Below are 23,380 nucleotides of genomic sequence, written 5' to 3'. Positions count from 1 at the left end.
TAGGCGGCGAAACTGTATTGCGAAACTGCATTGCATCGCCTGCGGGCAAGAATTCTTGAGGATATTCAAGAGGCATATATATATATATATATATATATATTGACAAGCTTTGAGTGTGCCGAACTAAACGGCGCCATTGCCTTCTACTCGTCGGTTTGAATAACCGCCACACTTGTTTGCTCCGAGGGCACAACCTGCAATCCAGAAAACGTCAAGAATTATTTATATTGAGCTTATGCGTCAGTTCCAGAAGCTAGAGCTCTTTCCTAAATCTCTCTAACATATATTAATATTGGATGTCCGCCAAGTGGGTGCCGTCACTCTTAGCGCTTGTCCTTCGCGTTGCACGGGGTTTGAATTATTAATAACCAACTAGCACAAGCCGCCACCCTTTCTAGCTTTAGTTCTAGTACGATGAGTCTTTTTATCAGTCTGTTTCTTGTTCTCCAGCAATTCCTAGCGTTTTAGTCTTTCTTATTGCCCTCGTTGTGTGACGAGCTTGTTCATTCGCCCACTGCATTCATGTCAAGATCCTGCCTCTGGAGGTGTCAGTCTTTAGTACTTTGTTCGAACACTTTTGTAGATATGACGTGAGGATCTGTAAGATTCTGCGCTCTGAATGGCGGCAAATAATAAGTGAATACAGGGAAAATCAGACATCCGCCCGTTCGTAGGAATTTCTACAAAGAAAACCCATACGGGTTCCTCGAAAGAAAAGCCTCATAGTCGAAGAAAAATTCGTCCTGGTCCGGGATCAATTCTCTCCACCTTGCAGAGTTTCCTCAGAACTACTACGTCAAATAATAAGTGGTGTAAGTTGTTTGTTATCGTCGACACGACTGCTCAATTTCTATGGCGACATGCACTTCTACTGGTGCGTGCGTGTACTCCAAAAAGTAACCACCACTGAAGAGCAGTGTGCACATTGTTGGTAACGTGACCCTCTAAAACGTACAGCATATATTAGGCCTCGGCCCAATGTTCGCTGTTGAAACTAGAAAGTGGCTGCATGAACTTTTCAACCTTGTCAGAGGAGATGCTAGGCGTGCCCGGATTTCCAGTCCGAAAGGTCTGGCGCAGATGGTGTAGATGTTCTGCCCCGTTGTAAGCTATATATAAGGTATTGCCGACAAGATTTGTTGTTTCTTTCCGGCAAGCTCAATGTTTCAGTTTTACATTCTCAGAAAAAGCTGCTTTCCCTGTCTTGCATTTGGGTAATTTTATTTCTAATGCCATCCTTGCCATGAATTCAGCTTTTACACGTGACGACGGTGTTTTCCTTGCAAACGTTAAATCAAATGCAAAAAAAGAAACTTTGCAGAACCCTAAGCCTTGAGAAGCTAACTAGAATAATAGAAAAAACAAGCTTAGACATTTTCTTCTCAACTGAGACACATTCGGTCGACTGCCATTTGCGGGTCATCGTAAATGAAGCACCGACTTGGCAGGAAGCTCCACCTATGTCTGCACGATAACTTTATTTTTCTAATCATTGGCGATCATTTCCTTGTTAGGGATTCTGGCTCAGTTATCAGTTCAAGAGATAGTGATAAGGGACTCAACTTGTTCTCCTTTGATGTTAAAGGTCTCCATTATTTGCTTTCTCATGACAATTTGCTACTATTTCGTTAAGAATGCATAGGCCGTTTTGAATCGGTTGGCTTTTAGAATACAGCAGGTGTTTCTGTTGGCGATTTCCTTGCATTGTTGACTTTTAATTTAAAATCAACATTCACTGCATGGAATGAGCAAAATTATATCCAAAAGAATGGTGGTGGTATATGCATGATGCTGGTACCAAGTGATATTTATCTAGCTCACCATGACCCCAATATTGAAGGTCGCCTGGACGCGTCTCAGGTTGTCAAAGTGTGGAGGCTTGGGCGTGATTTCCTAATGTTTACTCATTTTACAGATCCCGCTTTGAAGTTTTTACTCGTGGATTAAGACATATGAGAAAGGGCTGCAACCTCTCGAACTGACACACAAGCTACCTATGGAAAGTTCTTTACGTTTTCTTGAAATCAGGCTGTGCCCTCCCAGCAAGCTTGCGTGATGTTTTTTTTTTCTAGACGAGGAGTAGAAAGCCACGCTTGCCCTTTAACTCGGCACACTCAAAGGTTGTTAGGCGGGTTGTTAGGCGGGATCAATGTTTGAAATGGATCTTATTTATGTGGGCATTTTCAAGCAATTGAATAAATGGTAGGCAGTGGACTATTATTCAAGCTGCTCGAGAGAAACAGCTTGAAGCAAGGGCACATAAGTATGCTGAAATATTTTTTCTGTGCTTTATCATCCTCGCCTGAATATTATCTTTTGACAAAATTTTGCAGACGGAATATGGTACGTTTTTCTGAAGATTTTCTCAAATTTTTCTCAGGCCTTTCATATGTAATGCCTCAGCTGGTCTTATAGGGTACTTAAGGTACATCAGAAAGAAACAAAAGAAAATAAAAAAAACAACCGTACTATTGGCTACGCATTAAGGTTCCCGATCCTAAGTCAGATTTATGAGATATCTACTTCCACCTAGCGAAATTGGCATACTCTTTTACTTTTGTGGATCATTTGTCTCTGTATAATAATTTCTTAGTAGATTATGGTTGCCTTTGTTACACTTTCTGGCAAGGAGGGAGCCAGCGTCTTCGCCCCATCGCCACTCGTTGAACTTGCTTAGCGGAGCTGTAAGATGGCTATAAAATATATCTTCTCGCCGCTTGTATCAGTGCTAAATCTCAACAAGACAAATAATTGTAGCAGAAATAATTGCGTTATATCACTACAGCTTGTAGCAGTTATTGATCTGGTCAATCTCAAACCCAACGCTATGCATCACGGGCTTATTGATTTATATTCTTGTCTTTACTCCGTTAAAATATTAGCATTACTAACCATCTCTCCCACGCTATACGTTGTGAGTAAAGAGAAAACATAGGGCTTAGTAGTTTCCGCTGACTTTGTGAGCGGTGTTGCCTGATGTGTCGTGACAGCGTCAATGAAGATGTGGCACGCTTACTGTGCAGCCGCAATGGCGAATAGCAGCCTAGTGTATAAAGCAATATTGGAAGTAGGTATTACTCTGTAAACTCTGTTGCTGAAGTTTACTTAAAATGCCACGTCATTTATTGTTAAAGCAACACTCTCCCACATGGAACATCACAATGCAGATGTTGCTTGCGCGCGTCTACAGAAGTTTCCTTAAAATTCCACGTCATTTATTGTTAACGCAACACTCTTCCACTTGGAACATCACAATGCAGATGTTGCTCGCTCACATCAACTCAAATAATAGAAATTTCCAACTACGGGAGAATGGCCATGAAGGCAGCACTCTTATGGTTGTTGACTCGATGGAGTGGTGCAGAGTTTGGTGGAAAAACGCCTACTTATTGAAAGAAAAAGAAATTTAAAAAATGTTTTAAGGTTACTGAAGTGATAATTATTTTAAAGTAGGGTCTACATCCAAGCTGCTTCGTAAGGCGACATCCTGCGGCAGGTCAAGCGCAAATAAAACACAGAGACCGAAAAGAATGAGCCCACACAGACAGCTAGCACATCCTCAATATTTCTTCTGCCCGTGTTTTTGTTACCTTTGCCTGCCCCATGATAATTCCATTTCGAGATATATTTGAAAAAGAAGATTGATAGTTCTTTAGCTGAACAATTTGTGAGCTATTTGCTTTGTGACGTACGTCATCCACAATTTCTTTGCGATAATAAAGCAAGTTGTAAAGATGGAAATTCACGTATAGGCATCAGCACACTGCGATCCATCATAAGTTGGATAGAGTTTAGTACAAACATACCGGGTGCTCCAACGAACACTTTGAAAAATTACTTAAAGGCACCCTGATACGATTTTGACGACCTTGTACAAACGTACCGAGTCTGTTAGAGTACGTCCTTCTGATAATTAATTGACGCATCTAAGTGCTCCGCGTAAAGCGTGTAATTTATTATAAGGTTTTAAAAATGTACGTCGCTCCCGATCGCAGCACATCACTCGGCTGAATTTTAAGGTGCCCCTACCCATTTGTAGTCATTTGCCCCAATGACGTTAGTTGGGCGAGTTATCCGACTGGCTGCCCAGGGTGCATGATCAATAATTTTCCCATGGCATCCACTTCATCGACGGTGACACCACGAATTGACATCGTACGTGTTTCCCGCCTCAAGCGTTACCACTGCGACAACCCATTTTTAACACAACCAGCGCCGGGACGATGCTTCACCGGCCGGCGATAATGCCACGAACAGTGGCGAAGACAAAGACGTAGTAATTAGGCTGGGTCAGAGTATCTCCTGTCGGACTAAAAGAGCTCCTAAAACCTGTGTGCGCTGTGAACTGTTGACTAGCCAAGTGCTATCCGTTTACTGTTGAGTGAATACTCCCCGTAACACTATAATCTGTCTGCATCAAATAATTTCATGGCTGCGTGAGTGATCCAACTGGTTAACATGTAAGGGTGTTCATGATGTTTGCCATGCATTATCCGTCTTATCTGCAGGTGAACCCTATCTGGAGACTGAAGCTGATATTGCCTATAGAGAAATTGTGACTGCGAACTTGCTCTCTGACAGCCGGCTTTTGAGATTACAGAATCAGCTCAAAAAAAATAAATACGAGAACAAGTTGTTGAGTTTTTCAGATTGACAATCTTCAAAGCTCAATTTCTTTTATGGTGCTGATATTCTGCTGAAAGTTGTTAGGTTCATATGATGCCCAGGCATTGCGGTAACAAGTTATCTTGTAGTACGTAGCAAGAGTAGTCGAAATGAAGTGCTGGTTTCTGCTGGATTTTCAAAAACAGGTTGCTTGTTCAGTTGAGATTTTAAAATTTTGCAGCATTTATTAGGTGCTGCGACCTGTTTTCTTTTTCTACAGGTTCTTACACCTCTGGATAGTAAACACAACTTGACATTTTTCTTGATTTTATAGAATGCACGCCTTTCCTACAAAACAATTTAACTTCAAAACTGCTTGCACCTTACTGAAAGAATCACTTGGAAGCAGCCATAGCGACCAATGACACGCACGAAATGATTATCAAAATTGTAATATTTGTTTTTTTCTATCTACAGGGTGTCCCAACTATCATGCACCAAGATTTAGAACAATCTAAATGCCATGTAACTAGACAGAACCAAGGTCTCTTTGTTTGCTGTCGCTTTGAGATACTCAGATTATTTATTGTATTCTGCCTAATTACAGATTTACTCTTAATAATTTAACAAACTTCGCAAATAATTAAATGAAAAGTGTGAATGAGAAAATTCTAGAGCAGGATAAAAGCCTCCTGATACAGCTTTCTGGAGCTCATTGTGTGCTACATAACAGTGTTTTTCCAAGAAAGAAGCCTGCGAATAGATGTAAAGTGCCATGAGGGGCCAGTCATACGGCTCTTTTGTGTTGCAAAGCTCTGAATACAACCTAAATGAGTTCTTAAAAGAAGATTTAGCTCAGGAATTTATCTTTTTTTATGCAGCCTGTGGAGACAAGGTTTCCTAAACATGACCTTGGCCCTCGAGAAAAATGCCGAGGCCACAGCAGTTCACTGCAGAAGCCAAGACCACAAGCAGTTCCTCCAGTAACAGTGACAAGGTCACCTTGGGCACAAGTCTATTTCGGAGCCACCACCTTTCTCCTGCAGCTTTTCTGCCTACTTAGCTAACCAGGTGAGTCAAAGATAGAAAAGGAAAAAAGAACGAACAGTTTCAAACATAGAACTTGCTCAAGCTCAATGCACATTAGGTGTGAAATTCTTCTCATGTCATTTATCGAAAAACGGGAAATAAATAGACGATATGGTGTTCAAATGGACACCTATTTTGCGCAGAGATTTAGCAGTGAGAAAAGCAGCTTACGAAGGCTTGAATTTCGGCCAGGATGATTTGGCGTGGATAGGATAATAATTAGGAACGTTTCTGGCGAAAGTAATGGTAGAAAACTGAATAATCAGAATTAGGATATAGATTATAAGAAAGATTTCATTGCACTGCCAGAATTTTAGACCATCCCAATAATTTTTGTCTTTGATAGTCTATGCGTGCAGAGCGACAGTGCTTTCTGATACAGTGCCTCTTGATGCTTGCTTCTTGCGAACATGATCCTAATGCTGTATAATTCACTTGTTTAAATTCCCTGTTTTTCCCGTATAAGCAAACTTGCATTCATCATAAGAAACCTTGTAAGTGATTTCCGGAAACTTGCTGAAGAGATTACAGGGCGGCATGCACCCCTGGCTCAGATATGTATACAAAAGCATCGTATCTTGCAAACATTAAACATATACTCCTGCTAAGCAAGTTCATGGTACCATCCACAAGGTTATTTGCGAATACGAATTTGCCTAAATGGGGAAAACAGTCAATCTAAAGCATATCAAGCGATATCGCTGACAATGCGTACGCATTCGAACTGAAATAAATAAAACTAAATATAGCACTAAATGCAAGAATCACTGGCATGTTGCCATTCTTTTAGTGGAAAAAATCTGTCTTCTGATCTGAATCTGGAATCTTTTATAATTCATACTTCCAAATACGTAATGAGGGTTGCAACGTGAAATATAGATAGTGTATTTATTCTTCATTTTTTTACTTAACACCCGCTGATATTTAAACAGCAGTGAACGAATTGAGATCACAGTATTTAATACTTTAAATGGCTCCAGAAATCAGTTTCTCTGTGAGAGAAGGCACATAACACTTACGATGCTGCTATTCGCTTTGATTTTTTGGAAATGAAGATAGTGTACATGTTATGGCCCTACGTATCATTTTCTTTAAAGAAAAAAGCTGGGGGGTTTTGCATTTTGCAGAACCGTATGGAGGTTTTTACTATGTGCCGTTTAAATGAGAAAATTTCACAGTTGATACTAAATGCACTCTCCAAAGCTTTAGGTTATACGAGGTGCACTAGTTCACAGAGAACAAGCTCTTCACCTAATCCCGGCCCAGGTTGCGATTCAGGTTCTTCAAAGCTGTTTAAATGTATTGGGTGGCACATATCACTTCACTTATTTACAGAATATTGCTTTCCAATTGTGCCAAGAGATAAATACATTAGAGAGTTTTAACTTGCCCTAAACATATTAGAGCTGTGTACGAGTAAACTGCCAGCAGTTTGCGGTAACTACAGCTTGCGGAAAAACAATTGTAACAGTCACAGGCATTGGCAACAGAAATAGTTAGAGTACACTAGTTTCTTCTGCTCTGGAGTACGCATCCTCCACCAGAAAAAAAAATTTCTCCTCTTCTTCTACCAGGTTGTAATGTGAAGTGTAGTGTAAATTGTAGGGCATACTCTTGCATGAACTTCACACGTCCTTCTCCTTCACTGCGCCACAGATTGTAACGACTGTAAAAGCAGGGTGCCTGTTTATAGCCCCCATAGAAAACAGTCTATGATTATTTAATGAGCAGAAGCATAATAAATAATCAAATAGTATTTAGTAGTTTCCAACAAATTTAGCACTCTTTGCCTTCCACTGTGGTGTTTTTCAAATGTAAGGTTGGTACGTCTGTACAAGGTTTGACTGCAAGGTGTCATTTTGCATGAAAGAGTGCACTTGCGCACGTAACACCTCATCAGTAGCGTTGTGCTGCATTCGTATGCACCGTTACCATCTAAGAAACCGGCTGCTCCGTTGTTAGTTGGAATGTGACATTAATGCAAAGCACATCTGATGTTCTAACAAAAAGAATTGTGCCCTCTGATCCCTTAATTCTCCTCACTTGATGCCTAATGTTATAATGGCATGATCGACACCATGAGAGTCAGTGTGGCGTACAATTGTGTGTATGGTCGGGGGGGGAAGGGATTACAATAATTTTAGCAACATTTCCGGACGCATTGAATCAGCATTGTGGAATGCTGTTTGTTTCTTTCATTCATTGTTATGGAACTTCACTTTGCTTGCGGCAACACGTATAACGCAGTTTGCTAGCGCTCCTGCCAACATATATAATGTGTACGCATCTGCGTTGAAAAAGAGACCAGCTAATGGTTTGCCAGGAGCTAAGGTCCATGTAGACCAGTAAATTTTGAGCTTACGCCTGTGACTATTACTGCTGAATGAATGCCAACCCAGGATAACTGCCCATAGCATTTTCTTTCATTAAAAAACCGCTAAAGCTTTCAGCAGAATTTGAACTTACACTTGTATAAAATTGACCCATTTCCTTGTTCCAGTAAGACAAAGGTTTCACAGGAAGACAAACTTGAAGCCCTCAACAGTGCATGAATACAAAAAATGCTCAGTATTTCGTAATCTCACACCTGGTTATCATATAGCCTATCAAATTTTTTCACAGGCTTTTCTTTCTTGTTTATGGTCAAACCTAGTTTATTTTTATGTCCTCATTTTTTAATCTTTGGACAATTATTTTTCTTCATCGGCTTTCAACAAAATATGTATTCATTTACCTTCATTTATCATCTACGCTGATCGTAAGCAGATGCATCTTGATACAAAAGTTATTTTTCTTAATTTTTCGTTGCTTTTTTCCAAATGGGCAAACAGTTTACCTTTACTGCTATTTTGACTTCTGGGAAGACTACGTCTACTGGATTAATTATTGCTTGCCTGTGTGCATCGTTTTCTCTTTTGGTCATCCCTATTCTTTGAAAGGACTGACAGCAGTGCCCCTACTCACTTGATCACGATCACCGCTGCTAAGCACACCCTTCCGGCCTTTAGTTTACCATCTTGGCTTCTCTTGTCCTGTTATATGCACCAGCTCCTCATCCCCTATACAGGATAGGGGCCAGTGATCACAAGAAAGCACTGCCAAGGAAAACATTTGCTACCCTGATGAAAAGCACCTTTCTTGTAATGTCGACTACTGCAACATCCCTTGTGCCAACAATGTTGGTCTGCGTACATGTTTTTCTAACACAGAAGCGACTGCTTTGTTGTGTTATGTGGTTATCTTTTTTCCCGCTGTCATTAGGACGAAAATTTACGAGTACTATTTATTTCTCCTGAGAGCAGCAAGTTTATTCTTGCAAGGCGTTTGGGGCCTAGAGCAACTTTCACCAGGAAAAAGTAGCTGAATAATAACGTAGCTCCTGTGATCTAAGGAGCTTGACGACTGAAATTTCGCGCCTCTTTCTACACATGCTATGCAATGCATTCATATGTCAAAGTGGAAAACGTTTTATGTTTGCAACTATGTCAGTGTGTTCGCAAGAAAATGTTCTCGATGAGGACCTGTTGCTTCGGCTATGACATTTGCATTAAAGAAATGTACTATCGTAGAAAAAAGTAACCTCGATGCGCGAGCATCGACCAAATTGCATCTCTGCGTTCGAGGACGCAGCAAACAGTGGGTCACGTATGATTATTACGAACGCTGATGGTAATGCGGCTCATCCTAGCAGGTGGTGGACCAATAAAATTCGGTCGATGCTCGCGCGTGCTCTGCATTTTTGTCCCCAATGGTACATTCTCAAAAACAATGAATATGCTCTGTAAGACGAAATAGAGGAAGCATCTGTATTTAACGGATGTATTACTGATTCAGAATACAGTGTGTTCCGTTTTCTGAATACGAGAAGCATCTGTACTTTAACAGTTATACTACAGCTTGAGCATACGTAATGCATGCTTTTCTAAATATGAAAGCACTCGTATCTTTTATTACGGTCTCACTTTTGCGGCTGTTCGTTCAACGGAAATGTCTGTTCCTTATTTACGGAAAAGCGTTACGTCACACATTACCAGGAGATTTGCCGTAGACCAAGGAAAATCTTTTTACAGTGTAGGTTTCCGTAGAATTGATTTCTTAGACAATATCGAAACATCCATACCATATTTGTTAAATATAAAGATGTTTCATTTTTCTGAACAATAGCTTTCGAAACAGATGGCTAGTAATTATATAAAAACAATGAATATATTGCGTGTCTGACGATCTGACGAGAATTGGTTATGAAAAAATGAAAGGGCGGAATAATTGAAAAATTAACCTTTACTTTTATGCGTTCATCGCGTGAACACTGAAATGTTAAGCAATTCGCAGCATGGGGATCTACTAGTTGATCAGCATCCTGGCTGCTCCTTGCAGCTGTCCTGGTAGATTTCTTGCTCCTTCTGCTTATATTTGGCACAGTATATATCATACAGGCACATACATTTGTCTTTACCACTGGTTATATTTTCATTCCAGATATGCGCCTCGCAGTAGTCAGGGCCGCTGCCACCTGAAAGAAGGATATGACATAACGTAGAGTTCCAAAAATACAGAAAATATGAACTGCACGGAAAGAAAGCCGGGCGCTTTTTATATTTTATATAATTTTTAAGAAAGCTTGTGGCAGATGGCGCAGATGTAAAAAGCGGTGCCATCTCCAGTATTAGTATCACGTAGATACGTCTTGCACCCTCACTGTGCACAATTCTATATTGCAATGTATGCCGTAAAGTACCTGTTGCACATTCATTAGGGGGAACTTGGTTAATCGTTCAATTATGCCTTTTGATTTATCGTTAAGGTTAGGTTAAAGATAAATCAAAAGGCATAATTAAACAATTAACCAAGTCTGCTTGTTCGTGAAATCCACTTCTTCGAATCATGTTGTTTTGCTTGCCTGTTACGCATTCAAATTTTTTTCTAAAGTAAAGAAATAACCAAACCCCACTATTGGAGCCTTGAAGAACAGTAACCTCTTTCCAACAAGGATGTTGGTTTAGTAGCTGAAATAATAGTTTGAGTTGCCTCTAATCAAATCACATACCTCAAAAGGGCCCTAAACAACCCCTCGTGCTTGGTGAAATAACATAGTCCGTAGGTAGCATACTTTGCTGTGAACATCTCAGCTAAGTTCTGCTGTCGTACTGTCAGTGGAGTTTGGAAGCGGAGCGCTTAAACACCTTTCTCTCAAATGCTCTCTTTTCAAACAGAAGCCTGCTCCTCACTCTCTTCTGGAAGCTTTATTTCGTAATAAAGTGAACTCCCATACGCGGCTGCTATTGGTTGCTGCATCGGCTGCACAGCGTAGTTACCGCGGCCGCCATGGGGCGTTGCCACGAATCCACCGGCTAAGCGCACTGCAGCTCTCTTAGTCCAACCTCGTTTGGCGTACGTTTAGCGCGTTGTAGGCAGTAAAATCGGACGTCGTTCCGTGTACGTTAAAGAGCAACTTCTTGGGCAACGGTTTGATTACCAAACGATGTTTGACCGCACCGAGTAATGTTGTTCTTCCTGCTGAATTCATAACGGGATTCAGGCCGAGTTTACTTAGAATGACCCTGCCAGTTGCGGTGCTGGAAAATCGTTCATTGGGCTGTTTTATGGGCCTCCACGAGTTGGTATAGGGTATTGTATATACCTAGCTCAAGTAATCGTTCAGTGTTCGCATACCTCGGGAGACCAAGGGCTGCTTTATAAGTTGTGCAAATGACGCTGTTAACCTTTTATTTGTCAGAAAGGCGTAGGTGGTAGTAAGGGAAGGAATACACGATGCGACTGATCACGGAAGCATTACAAGCGGCCGCGGATACCGTACAAAATTTTGTGCTACAGACTAGTCTAGCATGCTCGCCCGCAAAATCGGAGCTTCTCGTCATCCGAGGTAAATAAATCAAACACGCCACCGAAAGGCACGCCCCCTCACCTATATGAGTCAGTATGGAAGACGGCCCAGTTGTGTCCGTGCGGACTATAAGAGTCCTAGGCATGCTAATTCAACATAACAACCATTATTCTGAGGCGATTCTCCGATTACAGACGGCAGCCCGCCAAATATGTGGCCTAATCAGACGAGTAGCCACAAGACACCGCGGTATGAAGGAGGCTGATATCTGCTTACATTATGGTAGCGTAGCAACTGGCGTCATCAATTCATCGTGACGTCACACAAAGCAGCTACCTGTTTCGGTTACGGTATCTCGTTTATTGGCAATTTAATACGGTTGATGAATTTGTGAGCAAATTGAACCACCCTACCGGTGACAGGACTTTCAGTGCCATTTGAAAATGACAATATCCTAATATGGTTAAGAAAACGCCGGAGTTTATCATTAACAACGCAAATGAAATTTCAACTGCGCGGCACAGTAGCAGAAAAGGCGGAGTGCTGTGGGCATGCCCCACTCTGCCGTAGCCTTCCCAGTGCAAATCATTGAAGAAGGAATGAGAGAACAGCTGATGCCGTGTTTAATTGCCAGTAACTCCGCTTCTGCTGAACCCATTGAAGAACTTTTAGCGGCCAAATATTGCTTAAATAGAGTATTTGTATTGCAAATGCCTTTCTTCATTTAGATAAAAAGTGGTTTCAGACTCGCTTCAAAACGTTCTCATCCTAATACTGTTCTGTTTGCAACCTACCCCGCGTACAACGGTTTCGAGCACTTTTTGCATAAGATTTACACAGGCAGTAATGATCCAGACACCTTTTACCTCGCCAGATTGTTGGCTGTAGAGTTGATTAGCACTGGATGAAGAAACTTTTACAAAAAGTGCATTTAGCCCAAGCACACTAAATGTCGCAGTGACATATGCCATAGAGTAGCGCCTACTTCCGCTAAAATTGATTTCCGTTGCATTTGTAGATCTTAACCAGGAAGTCGTCTAAGATCTGCGCCGCTGGTAAGACCGACTAATAACACATTAGAATGACTGCAGCCGTTATCTATAGTGAAGACCGTAAGGTACGCTTTCATTTGAAAATTTGTCTACGCATGACCCAATACGCGGTCCTTAGTGTCACCAAATGTAAACAAGCTGCCTGGTTTAGTTGATCGAAGAACCCATGTGAACCTTATAACACGCATGGAAAAACCGGAATAGTCCAGCGTTCATCAAATATACGTTAGGCTCCTAATCAGGCCTGAAACGTTAAAATTTGCGATCGATTGCTCTTAAGGGGCCGCCCATTTCTTCTAACTTGACGAAAAAAAAAACAGTCGGTCAGCAAGGCGCATAACGACCATTTCAAACTACGCGGAGTAGCAGTATCAGGCGGCCAAGTACATTGCAAGCCTTTCAGTACGGGGCGAATACTACATGCTGGCAGAATTAAATCTCCGGGATGAGTTCGACCTCTCCCGGATTCCGTACCCTGTAAATAAACAGGATGCGGGGTAAGATTTTATCGAAGCTATTGTTGGGCCTGGCTGACCCACGGATCTTTAATGCGTTAGCATTCCTAGGGTAGTTCACACACTTTCCAGGGGCTATGTATGTATGTATGTATGTATGTATGTATGTATGTATGTATGTATGTATGTATGTATGTATGTATGTATGTATGTATGTATGTATGTATGTATGTATGTATGTATGTATGTATGTTCGAAGGGGTAGTGCATCGAGCTACTGTGGGCTTAGGTAACAGGGTCCGAAACCAACCATTGGACCAGCTTCGGTCAACGAGTATGTGCTAGTAGATGTGTGCCTCTCTTGAATGAACGTATTTGACGCCAACTTGATAGACTAAGGATGGGCCACTTGGAATTTGCCGTCCTACTATGAGGACAAAATTCAACTTATCAGTTACTGAGCGAAATCAAACCTACGTCACAAGAGTTCATCAAGGAGTCCACCCGACGCATTAGAAAACTATGCCACAAATGCACTGAATATGCAGTAATTTTCAATGAATGTATTTTCCAACAGCATTTTAGCAGTATGCGCCATTAATTCACTGGGTATATGTCCCTCTTCAAGGAGCCTCTAGACAACTTGGGCCAATGAGTTAGTGCCACTCAGTGTGCGGCCAAACGAGAGAACAATTAGCGTTTGGAGTTCTCGGCATGCACGCTTCTCGTCTCGCAAGCCATGCACGAACTTCTCATTAGTGTCACTGGATGGCGCAGCATGTGAAGAAAGAAGCACGAGGAGCGATTTTGCAGCATTACGTGCTTCTCCGCATTCGCATGCACCGGTGCGCCATAAATATAGCGGGCTACGCGCAGGATTCGCGGCGGTAGTGCTAGATGGCGTCGAGTGTTCTCAGGTTAGCGCGGAAGAGGGGTCTCGCTGTAGTACACGCCTCATACATACCGTATATACTCGTGTAATGGCCGCACGCGTGTTAAAGCCGCACCAAGCAATTTGTAAAAAAAATCGTTCCAAAATATATTAAAAAACTACTAGTGCATAAGCCGCAGCCTTGATTTTTTAGAATGTTGGCAATGTTATCTGTCGTCATGCGAGAATTACGAAGTTTTTTTTCTTAATCGGTTGCAAAAGAAAGCAGCCGTGCCGAGATTTCGGGGCCTCCAGCTAGCAAAACCACAGTCTCAGACATTTAGTGGCTGTCCCTTCGCTACTCTGTGTGGGGGGGTAGGGGGGGTTGCTATTTATTGCAGCCGGCAGTTGACGCGCTACAGAAATAGCCAAGAATAGCCAGAGCAATTGCAACCGAGCACTGAGGCTCAATAAAGGCAAGTCCCACCGAAAATATTTGTGAAAAAAATCATCGCGTCTTTTTCTCCGTAGTATGGCCGCACTGCTGATTCCCTCCCAAATATCGAGAAAAAAAGCCTACGTCCATTACACGACTGCATACGTTAACTCGTTTCGGTGGTGGCCATACTTGTGTAGCAATACTGATTCAATGCTAATGCATCACCGTCGGCAGTCATCGCTAGATTGCCTCTACCGCCACTTTCTCGTTTCAGAAAGATAATGTTTGTGTCACTTTGTATAAGGCAGATTTGTCTCGTGACATTGGGAAACGTAGCTGATAACCACAACGTAGCACTTTCAAACACTTGCACAAAAAAGTGTTTCTTACAACAGCAGTATTTTATCGACAAACCTTCAACCTCACCTAAAAGCTTGCCACAGCATTTTCCTCAGGTTCGCTAAGCTTGATTTTGGTGGCAACAGAGGTAGTGCCAGCGTGGCGATCTAAATAACGCGACGCTCCTAAAGTTCACTGTTCACGCGCCGGAGCGTTCGCATATTTGGTTTACAACTACTGCATTTTTTCCACACCAATGCAACCTTATATACACACTGCACAGAACGTGCTCCGTGTTCTTCCCGCAAAAGAGCATGGTGTTTTGTTTAATTCGCAGAACACATCAAAGATGATGATGATGTATGGCGTTTTGTGGCGCAAGGGCCAGGTATGGCCAAAGAGCGCCATGTCTGTGCTAATGAGTTTGCAGTGTACTTATGATTACTATGGAGCTGGTGTGAGGTGGCTGTAAAGAGGCCTTAAAATATAGGCTCTAAAGTGCGTAAAATCTGTATGATAAAATTATGGCGATGACGTATGACTTGTACTATGAAAATTTAGATGCATATAAAAAGAATGATACGATAGGTAAAATATATGAGATTATGAGAAATGCCAGAGCACTACTACCTCCTTAGAGCCCTTGAAACACAAGGGCCTGGAGGCATGTGCTATGCAAAACAATTATCGCAGGGGCATCCTCTCGAGAGAGGAGGCGCTACGAATTCATGGGACTAATAACATTTAAGACCACATCTCTCAGAAAACCTAGCACTGAGTCTGTATTAAAAAGAGGTTCTGGACCAAGAAGCATTGCAGGATAAAGAGAAATGTGCTGTCGGTATGCTAATGAAAAATGACACTTTTTCTCAGATTCGGCTTCCCGACACTCCAGGAGGACGTGGAGTACGGTCAGCCTCTCTCCGCATCTACCACAGGTTGGAGGCTCACTTCCGGTCTGTAGAAAATTATGGGTGCCATATGTGTGTCCTATTCTTAAACGACAGAATAGGACATCTGTTCGGCGCGATTTTGTTGTAGAGGGCCAGAGTCCTAACTGTGGCTTTGTTAGGTGGAGCTTATTATCTTTTTCCGCGTCCCACATGCGTTGCCAGTGGGCCCGCAGCCGCCTTCGCAAGAAAGGCCTCAGATCTGTGACAGGCACCTCAGCGGTAGGGTGAAAGGCTTGCGATGCTATAGACGTGGCCATCTCGTCCGCCAGAACGTTGCCCTCGATGCTCCTATGGCCAGGCACCCAGCATATAATGATATGCTGGTTAGATATGTACGCTTTACACAAGACGGAATATAGTTCATTAAGTACTGGATTTTTGTGTCTATAGGGTGACATCAAGGCCTTCACGACGCTTAGGGAGTCTGTATATATCGATGATTTTTGAAGTTTCGATTTTCCTATGTGATTTATAGAAGACAGTGCTGCGTAGGCCTCGGCCGTAAAGATACTTGTTTCCGGATGCAGTACACCAGATTCTGAGAGGGACGGGCCGAAGGCAGCATAAGACACCCCGGCATTTGACTTCGAAGCGTCTGTGTAGAACTCTGCGCAGGAGTGCTTGTGCTGGAGTTCGAGAAAATGCATTCGGATTTCTATCTCTGGTGCGTGTTTTGTTACTTCTAAAAAGGATATGTAACATTCAATCAGCTGCCACTCCCAAGGTGGTAACACTTTGGTTGGATGCATTAGGCGAAGCTCGAGGAGTGGGACACGCATTTGATCACTAAGCACCCTCACACGAAGCGAGAAAGGCCGTCTTACAGAGGGACGGTTGTGGAAAAGTGTAGTAAATGTCATATCGTTAACAGTGCGAAAACATGGATGTTGATGATTGGAATGTATTTTCAGGAAATATGTAAGGCTGACGTAAGTTCCCTGTAGATGGAGCGACCATTCATTTGATTCCGCGTATAAGCTTTCAATCGGGCTAGTTCTGAAAGCGCCAGTGGCTAAGCGGATACCTAGATGGTGGACAGGATCTAGGATCTTTAGTGCGCTCGGAGCGGCTGAGTTATATACGACGGCGCCATAATCCAATCGTGATCGAATTAGGCTCTTATAAACACTCATCAAACACTTCCTGTCGCTACCCCATGTTGAGTGGGATAGAATTTTAAGTAGGTTCATTGTCCTTAGACATTTTTCTTTAAGATATTTAATGTGCTGTATAAAAGTAAGCTTGGAGTCTGGTATAATACCTAGAAATTGGTGTTCTTTGTTGATAGGTATTTGATGCCCACAGACTTGAACACAAGGATCTGTAACCAGGCCTCTCTTTCTAGTAAAAAGAACACAGGAACTTTTATGGGGGTTGATTTTGAATCCGTTTTCTTCTGCCCACTTGGAAACCTTGTTCAAGCCCTGCTGTACCTGTCTCTCGCATAGTGTGAGGTTGCAGGATTTGAAGCCTATTTGTATATCGTCTACGTATACGGAATAAAAGATGGCCGGTGGCAGTGAAGCATGTAGCGTGTTCATCTTAACGATAAAGAGAGTGCAACTCAGCACGCCTCCCTGGGGTACACCAGTTTCCTGCGTAAAAGGACGTGACAGTGCATTACCAACTTTTACTCGGAAGGTACGATTGACAAATAGCTTTCTATTAGGACGAGCATATTGCCACGGATGCCAATTCCCGACAAGTCTCTCAAGATTCCGTAGCGCCACGTGGTGTCGTACGCCTTCTCCATATCGAGGAATACGGATAGGAAATATTGTTTATGTAGAAAGGCGTCGCGAATGTTTCCCTCAATGCGCACAAGGTGATCGGTTGTGGACCTCCCTTGTCTAAAGCAACACTGGAAGGGATCGAGAATATTGTTGAGTTCAAGGAAATGTACAAGTCTGCGGTTAACCATTTTTTCAAAAAGCTTACAAAGACCATTTGTAAGAGCTATCGGGCGGTAACTTGCCGCCAAGGAAGGGTCTTTACCCTCCTTAAGAACAGGGACCACAATTGCTTCTTTCCATGTGGATGGGAGGTATCCCGCAGCCAAAATAGTGTTGCAAAGTGTGAGAAGTGTAAGTTGTGTGTCAGTATGTAAGTTTCTGATCATGTCATACATGACTCGGTCAGGTCCCAGTGCAGTGCTTTTGCATGTGTTCAATGCAGCTCTGAACTCGGCGATACAGAAAGGCTGGTTATACGGTTCATTCTGTCTGGATTTTCGTAAGACTGGCTTACGTTCTTCTATTTCTTTAAGTTGAAGAAAGGATTGGGAATAGTTGATTGAGCTTGACACGCGCTCAAAGTGCTCCCAAAGTGAGTCTGCCTGATCTTGCAGTGTATCGCCCTGTGTATTTACTAGAGGGAGTGAATATGTTTGTCGCCCTCTAATTCTATTAACCCTGTTCCAGGCTTTGGCCTCATCTGTATAGGAGTTGATATCGCATAAAAACTTCTGCCAACTCTCTCTTCTGGCCTGTCGGCGGGTTCGCCTGCCTTGGGATTTTACTTTTTCAAAATTGATAAGATTCTCCGCAGTGGGGGAGGCGCGTAGCAACCCCCACGCTTTGTTCTGATTCCTACGAGCGATTCTGCATTCATCGTTCCACCACGGGACATGCTGTTTGCATGCCGAGACACTTATTTCACGTATGCATTTAGATGCGGCATGTATTATGACGACTGTGAAATACTGCACAGCAGCATCAATTTCTAACGATGGTATCTCATGCCATGATATACTAGATAAGTTTCGGAATCTCTCCCAATCTACTGTGTCTATCTTCCACCTAGGAGCTTGTGGAGGATATTCGTTTTCTTTAGATGTTCTTATGAGTATGGGGAAGTGGTCGCTTCCGTAAGGATTGTCGTTAACTTCCCATTCAAGTTCGGGCAGTATTGACGGGGAAACTATACTAAGATCAATTGAAGATAAGGTTTGGTTTGCGAGGCAGTAATAAGTGGCTTCCTTCTTATTCAGCAGACACGTACCGGACGAAAAAAGGAATTGTTCAACGAGGCGACCTCGCGCATCAGTACGAGAGTCGCACCACAGGGAGCTGTGCGCATTGAAATCACCAAGAACAACATAAGGTTCTGGCAATTGGTCTCTAAAGGATTGGAATTCAGGTTTCGTTAATTTGTAGTGTAGGGGTACGTAAAGCGAGCAAATGGTGACGAGTTTATTGAGAAGAACAGCTCGAACCGCCACTGCTTCAAGGGGCGTTCGTAGCTGTAATGGTTGACATGCTATAGTTTTATGAGTGAGAATCGCAACACCACCCGATGATGCGACGGCATCATCGCGACCTTTGCGAAACGTAACATACGTACGGAGAAAGTTTGTCTGTTTGGATTTTAAGTGTGTTTCCTGGAAACACAGCACTTTCGGATTATGTTTGTGGATGAGTTCTTGCAAGTCATCAAGGTTTCTAAGGAGACCTCTGATGTTCCATTGAATAATTTGTGTATCGATATTTAAAGAAAACTGGTGCTGTGTTTACGGAAACGGAAGTGATGCCTTAGGTTACAGAGCTCTTTAGAGGCCCTGTAACGAGGGTTCTGCTCTTTCTGGAGCGTTCGAGCGAGTCTCGGCGCTCCTTAGGCGTATGGTGCGCCTTGACGACAGGTGTAGTGTCCATTGCCTCCTGAGAGACGCCGGACAAGCGCTCTTGCGAGCGCGAGGTTTTCCGAGAGAGTCCTGCCCCGGAAGGCAAGACCCCTGTGCCCACCAGCCCGGAGGTCGATGGGGCTCCCTGAGGGATTTGGCTGCGCTGGTCGTTGCCAGCGCTGGAAGAGGCCTCGGAGCTTGGGGCAGCCTCGGGTGCGCCCACCTTCGGGGTCGATGGTCCCCTCTGCTGTGTTGACGGAGCAGCGCTAGCTGCAGCCGCCGCGGGGGCACATGGCGTAACTGCCGACTCACTGCCTGTGGGTCGGACAGCCGCCGGAGGCCGTTGTGACGCTGCCCCCTTACGCGCCACATCGGCAAAGCTGCTCTTAGACAGGAATGACACCCGCCTACGTGCCTCTTTGAAAGATATGTTTTCTTTGACTTTGATTGTGACAATCTCTTTTTCTCTTTTCCAGGACGGGCAGGACCGCGAGTATGCGGCATGCTCGCCCTCACAGTTGACACAATGTGTAGTGTTCTGGCACGTTTCGGAGGAATGTTCTTTGTCACTGCACTTGGCACATGTCAGCCGGCCTCGACAGTTCTGTGAACTGTGGCCGAACCTTTGGCACTTAAAGCATCTAAGAGGATTGGGCACATATGGCCTAACACGAAGTTTGATATAACCGGCCTCAATGGACTCGGGGAGGACACTTGAACCGAAAGTGAGTATCAGGTGTTTAGTTTGGATTTCTTTTCCATCTCGCCTCATCTTAATTCTTTTTACATTTATAACATTCTGTTCGCTGAAGCCCTCCAAGAGCTCAGCCTCAGTGAGCTCCAGCAAATCATCGTCCGAGACAACGCCGCGTGAGGTATTCATCGTGCGGTGCGGGGTTACTACTACTTGGGTGTCCCCAAATGATACTAGCTGAGGCAGTTTCTCAAATTGCTTTTGATCGCGGAGCTCCAGGCGGAGGTCACCGCTAGCCATCCTCGACACCTTATATCCTGGGCCAAGAAGTTCGGTAAAAGACTTAGATACAAGGAACGGGGAGATTGTTCGCACTTGTTTAGCTGGTTTTTCTGCGTGTATTACATGAAAACGAGGAAAATTCTAGACTTGGCGTCCGAAAAACTGGAAGATCTCTTCGGTGCGCCCTCGTTTCTGAGGGCGATCAGGGAGTTCAGGAAAAGCGTTTTCCATGAGTACAGTTGGGTTTCCAGCCGCGATGCCGACCACCCACCATAGAGCCCAACAGGGGGACGTGACAGGACTTTCTGCTAGAGAAACCCTGCCAACGCCAGCCGTACATCGCTGCTATAACCAAATACAGCATAACCAAGGCTGGCTAGCTACACAAGGTTAACCCTTGCCGCCGGGAAACTAGGAAGTGAGGAGAAGTGATGAGAAGACAGGAAAGATGAAAAAGGCGAGAGAGAAAGACGAAGATTGGAGAGGAGGACAGGAAAAGGTGACTGCCGATTTCCCCCGGGTGGGTCAGTCCGGGGGTGCCGTCTACGTGAAGCAGAGGCCGAAGAGGTGTGTTGCCTCCGCCGGGGGGCCTTAAAGGTCCAAACACCCAGCATCGGCTCAACCTCCAGGATCCCCTTTTCCCCGGACACGGCTAAGCCGCGCAGGGCTACACGTGGAGGGGTCCAACCCTCGTGTGCTCGGGTACGTGGTGTCGCAACACACCAAACGCCTGCTTGCGCAGACACCCCTGCGGGGAACACATCAAAGAGACCTACTATGAACATTCTATGACGCAAAAAAATTAGAGAAATTATGAGGGTTCAGTAATTATTTGCAGCGCCTTTATATGAGCTAGGAACTCGAAAGTGTTTCCTACGTGGCGGAAAAGAGAATCTTGCTTTCCAAGAAATGCAAACTTGGTGTAGGCTATACTTAGATCGGTACAGTGGGAAGTATATGCGGTAAGTGATGATATGATGTTTTGCGATGTTTCATCAAGTTGGTTCTTGGAAAAGCTGTATTTATTCCCCGCATTTATCTTCGCTAAGAAATCTTACATAGCCTTCCACCCTCGTATTTATTTAGTAATATATTTAAATTTATTGCATCTGCATCACTCTAAGTGAAAATAATCCGAGATGGGAGTAAATGGCTTGTCCTCTAGCACATTCCCCGATGAGAGGTTAATATACTCTGGTTAGGCGGAGTAAAAATTTTACTCTGCTGCTGAACGGAGGTTTTTGGCTGTTCTTATGGGAGAAAACCGCTACATCCATCGCCGAGATTTTGCATGAAGCTATCGGAGTATATGTTTACATCCAACGAGGAGCTTTTGTAGGGAACTATGGGAGTACATGTTTACCTCCATCGAAGAGCTTACGCAGGGAATTATGGGAGCATATGCATATATCCATCGAAGAGTTTTGCAAGGAGCTATGGGAGTGTGTGTTTGTATCCATCGGGGAGCTTTCGCTGGGAACTATGGGAGTATATGTTTAGATCCATTGAAGAGCTTCTACGGGTAACTATGGGAGTATATGTTTAGATCCATTGATGAGCTTCTGCGGGTAACAATGGGTGTATATGTTTACATCCATCGAGGAGTTTTTGTAGGTAATAGTTGGAGTATACGTTTACATCCATCGAAGAGCTTTTGCAGGGAACTGTCGGAATACCTTTTGCATTCGAGGGAGGTTTTGCAGGGTACCATAGGGGTATTTGTTTACATTGATCATGGAGGTATTACATGAATATATGGGCGTATCTGTTCACATGACTCGGTTAGCACGCCGATTTAAGAATTTTCACAATTGATTTTCTTCACTGAGAAATACACAATTAATTGATTTCCAAGCCGGAAGATGCAAACAATAGTAAGCAAATTGTGTGCTTCCTTAAAAAAATAAATTTATTGCATAAGACACAAACACAAACTCTCAACTGGTCTTTGATTCTTTCTTGTCCATGTGTTATTTGCACAAACCAGATAATAAGAATAGAAAGCAACTCATCCAGCTGCAGATTTAAGCCAAGGCCTTATGAAGCACATCAAATATACATGGAAACCTGCCACAAGTGCCTAAATTAAATGCAATACACTCATTGTAGAAGTAAATTATTTGTATTAGCGTATTCTCTGACAAACCTAGACTGTGGTAAAGGAAGGGAAAGAGTAAGGAGGACATCATTTCTCAGTGATATTGAAATCTGCAGGAGTTAAAGCAGCAAAATGTGTAGAAGATGCCGAAACACTTATGACACTTCAAAACTAAATTATTAGGAAAACGAAAGTTCTGGTAGGCAATAACAGTGCCATTTTTACAGTAACAAGTGGCAGAGCGGTATAAATAAAGCAGAGTTTAGCTTTGCTTTTTTTCCCTTACCACCAAAAGGAAAACATGGTGGCTAAGAGACTACATTCCATTTATTGGGCATTAGTAATTACCCCTATGTTATCCTTGGTATCAGTGTTTGTTGGCTTCTCATGATATGACTAATAAAAATCGGGACACGCGTTAACCCCTTTCTTCTCGTTTATTACATAACGAGGGTCTCGCATCCGGCAACATGGATACCTTCAGGTAGCATATATGGGTTTATTGACCAGTTGCGTTCACCCGAAAAGATCACGTTCTCGTGGCGCCTGCGGGAACAAGGACGTTCCACGTCCGCCGCCAAGGTCTGTGAGTGGTGGCGCTGGCTAACACTCCCAGGGTTTTACTAGTAGACATAGATACCCAATAAAGAGGAGGAGAAAACAGCGCCGCGGAAGCTCAATTGGTAGAGCATCACGCGCGAAATGCGAAGGTTGTAGGTTCGGTTCCCACCTCCGGCAAGTTGTTTTTTCATCCACTTTAATTGCCATTAACTTATCGTTTCTACATTCCACTTATTAAGCACAAGTAATTTCCCCTGTGTTGTCCTTGGTGTCAGTGTTTGTTGGCTTCTCATAATAAGTTTGTAAAAGGTACATGTAAGCAATGAAATAAAAAAGTGCACTAGTACCAGAGAAGGGGGGCATGTTAAACATCACATTATAATGGCATCAGGCCTTTGTGTGAACATAATGCTGAGTACATTGCTACACTTGTGGTTTACGAGAACCATCAAGTGAAGCATAAAGAAAAGTATTAGTC

At 43.3% G+C, this 23,380-nt stretch overlaps 1 protein-coding gene across 1 annotated transcript in view; it reads right to left on the bottom strand.

Annotated features, from left to right (window-relative positions):
- Positions 1 to 9,957: 9,957 nt before the first annotated feature.
- LOC142584283 (uncharacterized) overlaps positions 9,958 to 23,380 on the bottom strand; it is a 94,126-nt gene continuing 80,703 nt past the window's right edge. The window contains exon 5 of the mRNA XM_075694420.1: positions 9,958 to 10,207. Coding sequence (XP_075550535.1) covers positions 10,047 to 10,207 — 161 coding nt within the window. The 3' untranslated portion in view covers positions 9,958 to 10,046. The remainder of the gene's footprint in view (positions 10,208 to 23,380) is intronic.

Source organism: Dermacentor variabilis, chromosome 6 (genome assembly GCF_050947875.1).
Source record: "Dermacentor variabilis isolate Ectoservices chromosome 6, ASM5094787v1, whole genome shotgun sequence".
Lineage (NCBI taxonomy): Eukaryota > Metazoa > Arthropoda > Arachnida > Ixodida > Ixodidae > Dermacentor > Dermacentor variabilis.
The sequence above is the reverse complement of the archived record's forward strand: the minus strand, read 5'-3'. Positions and strand labels throughout refer to the sequence as shown.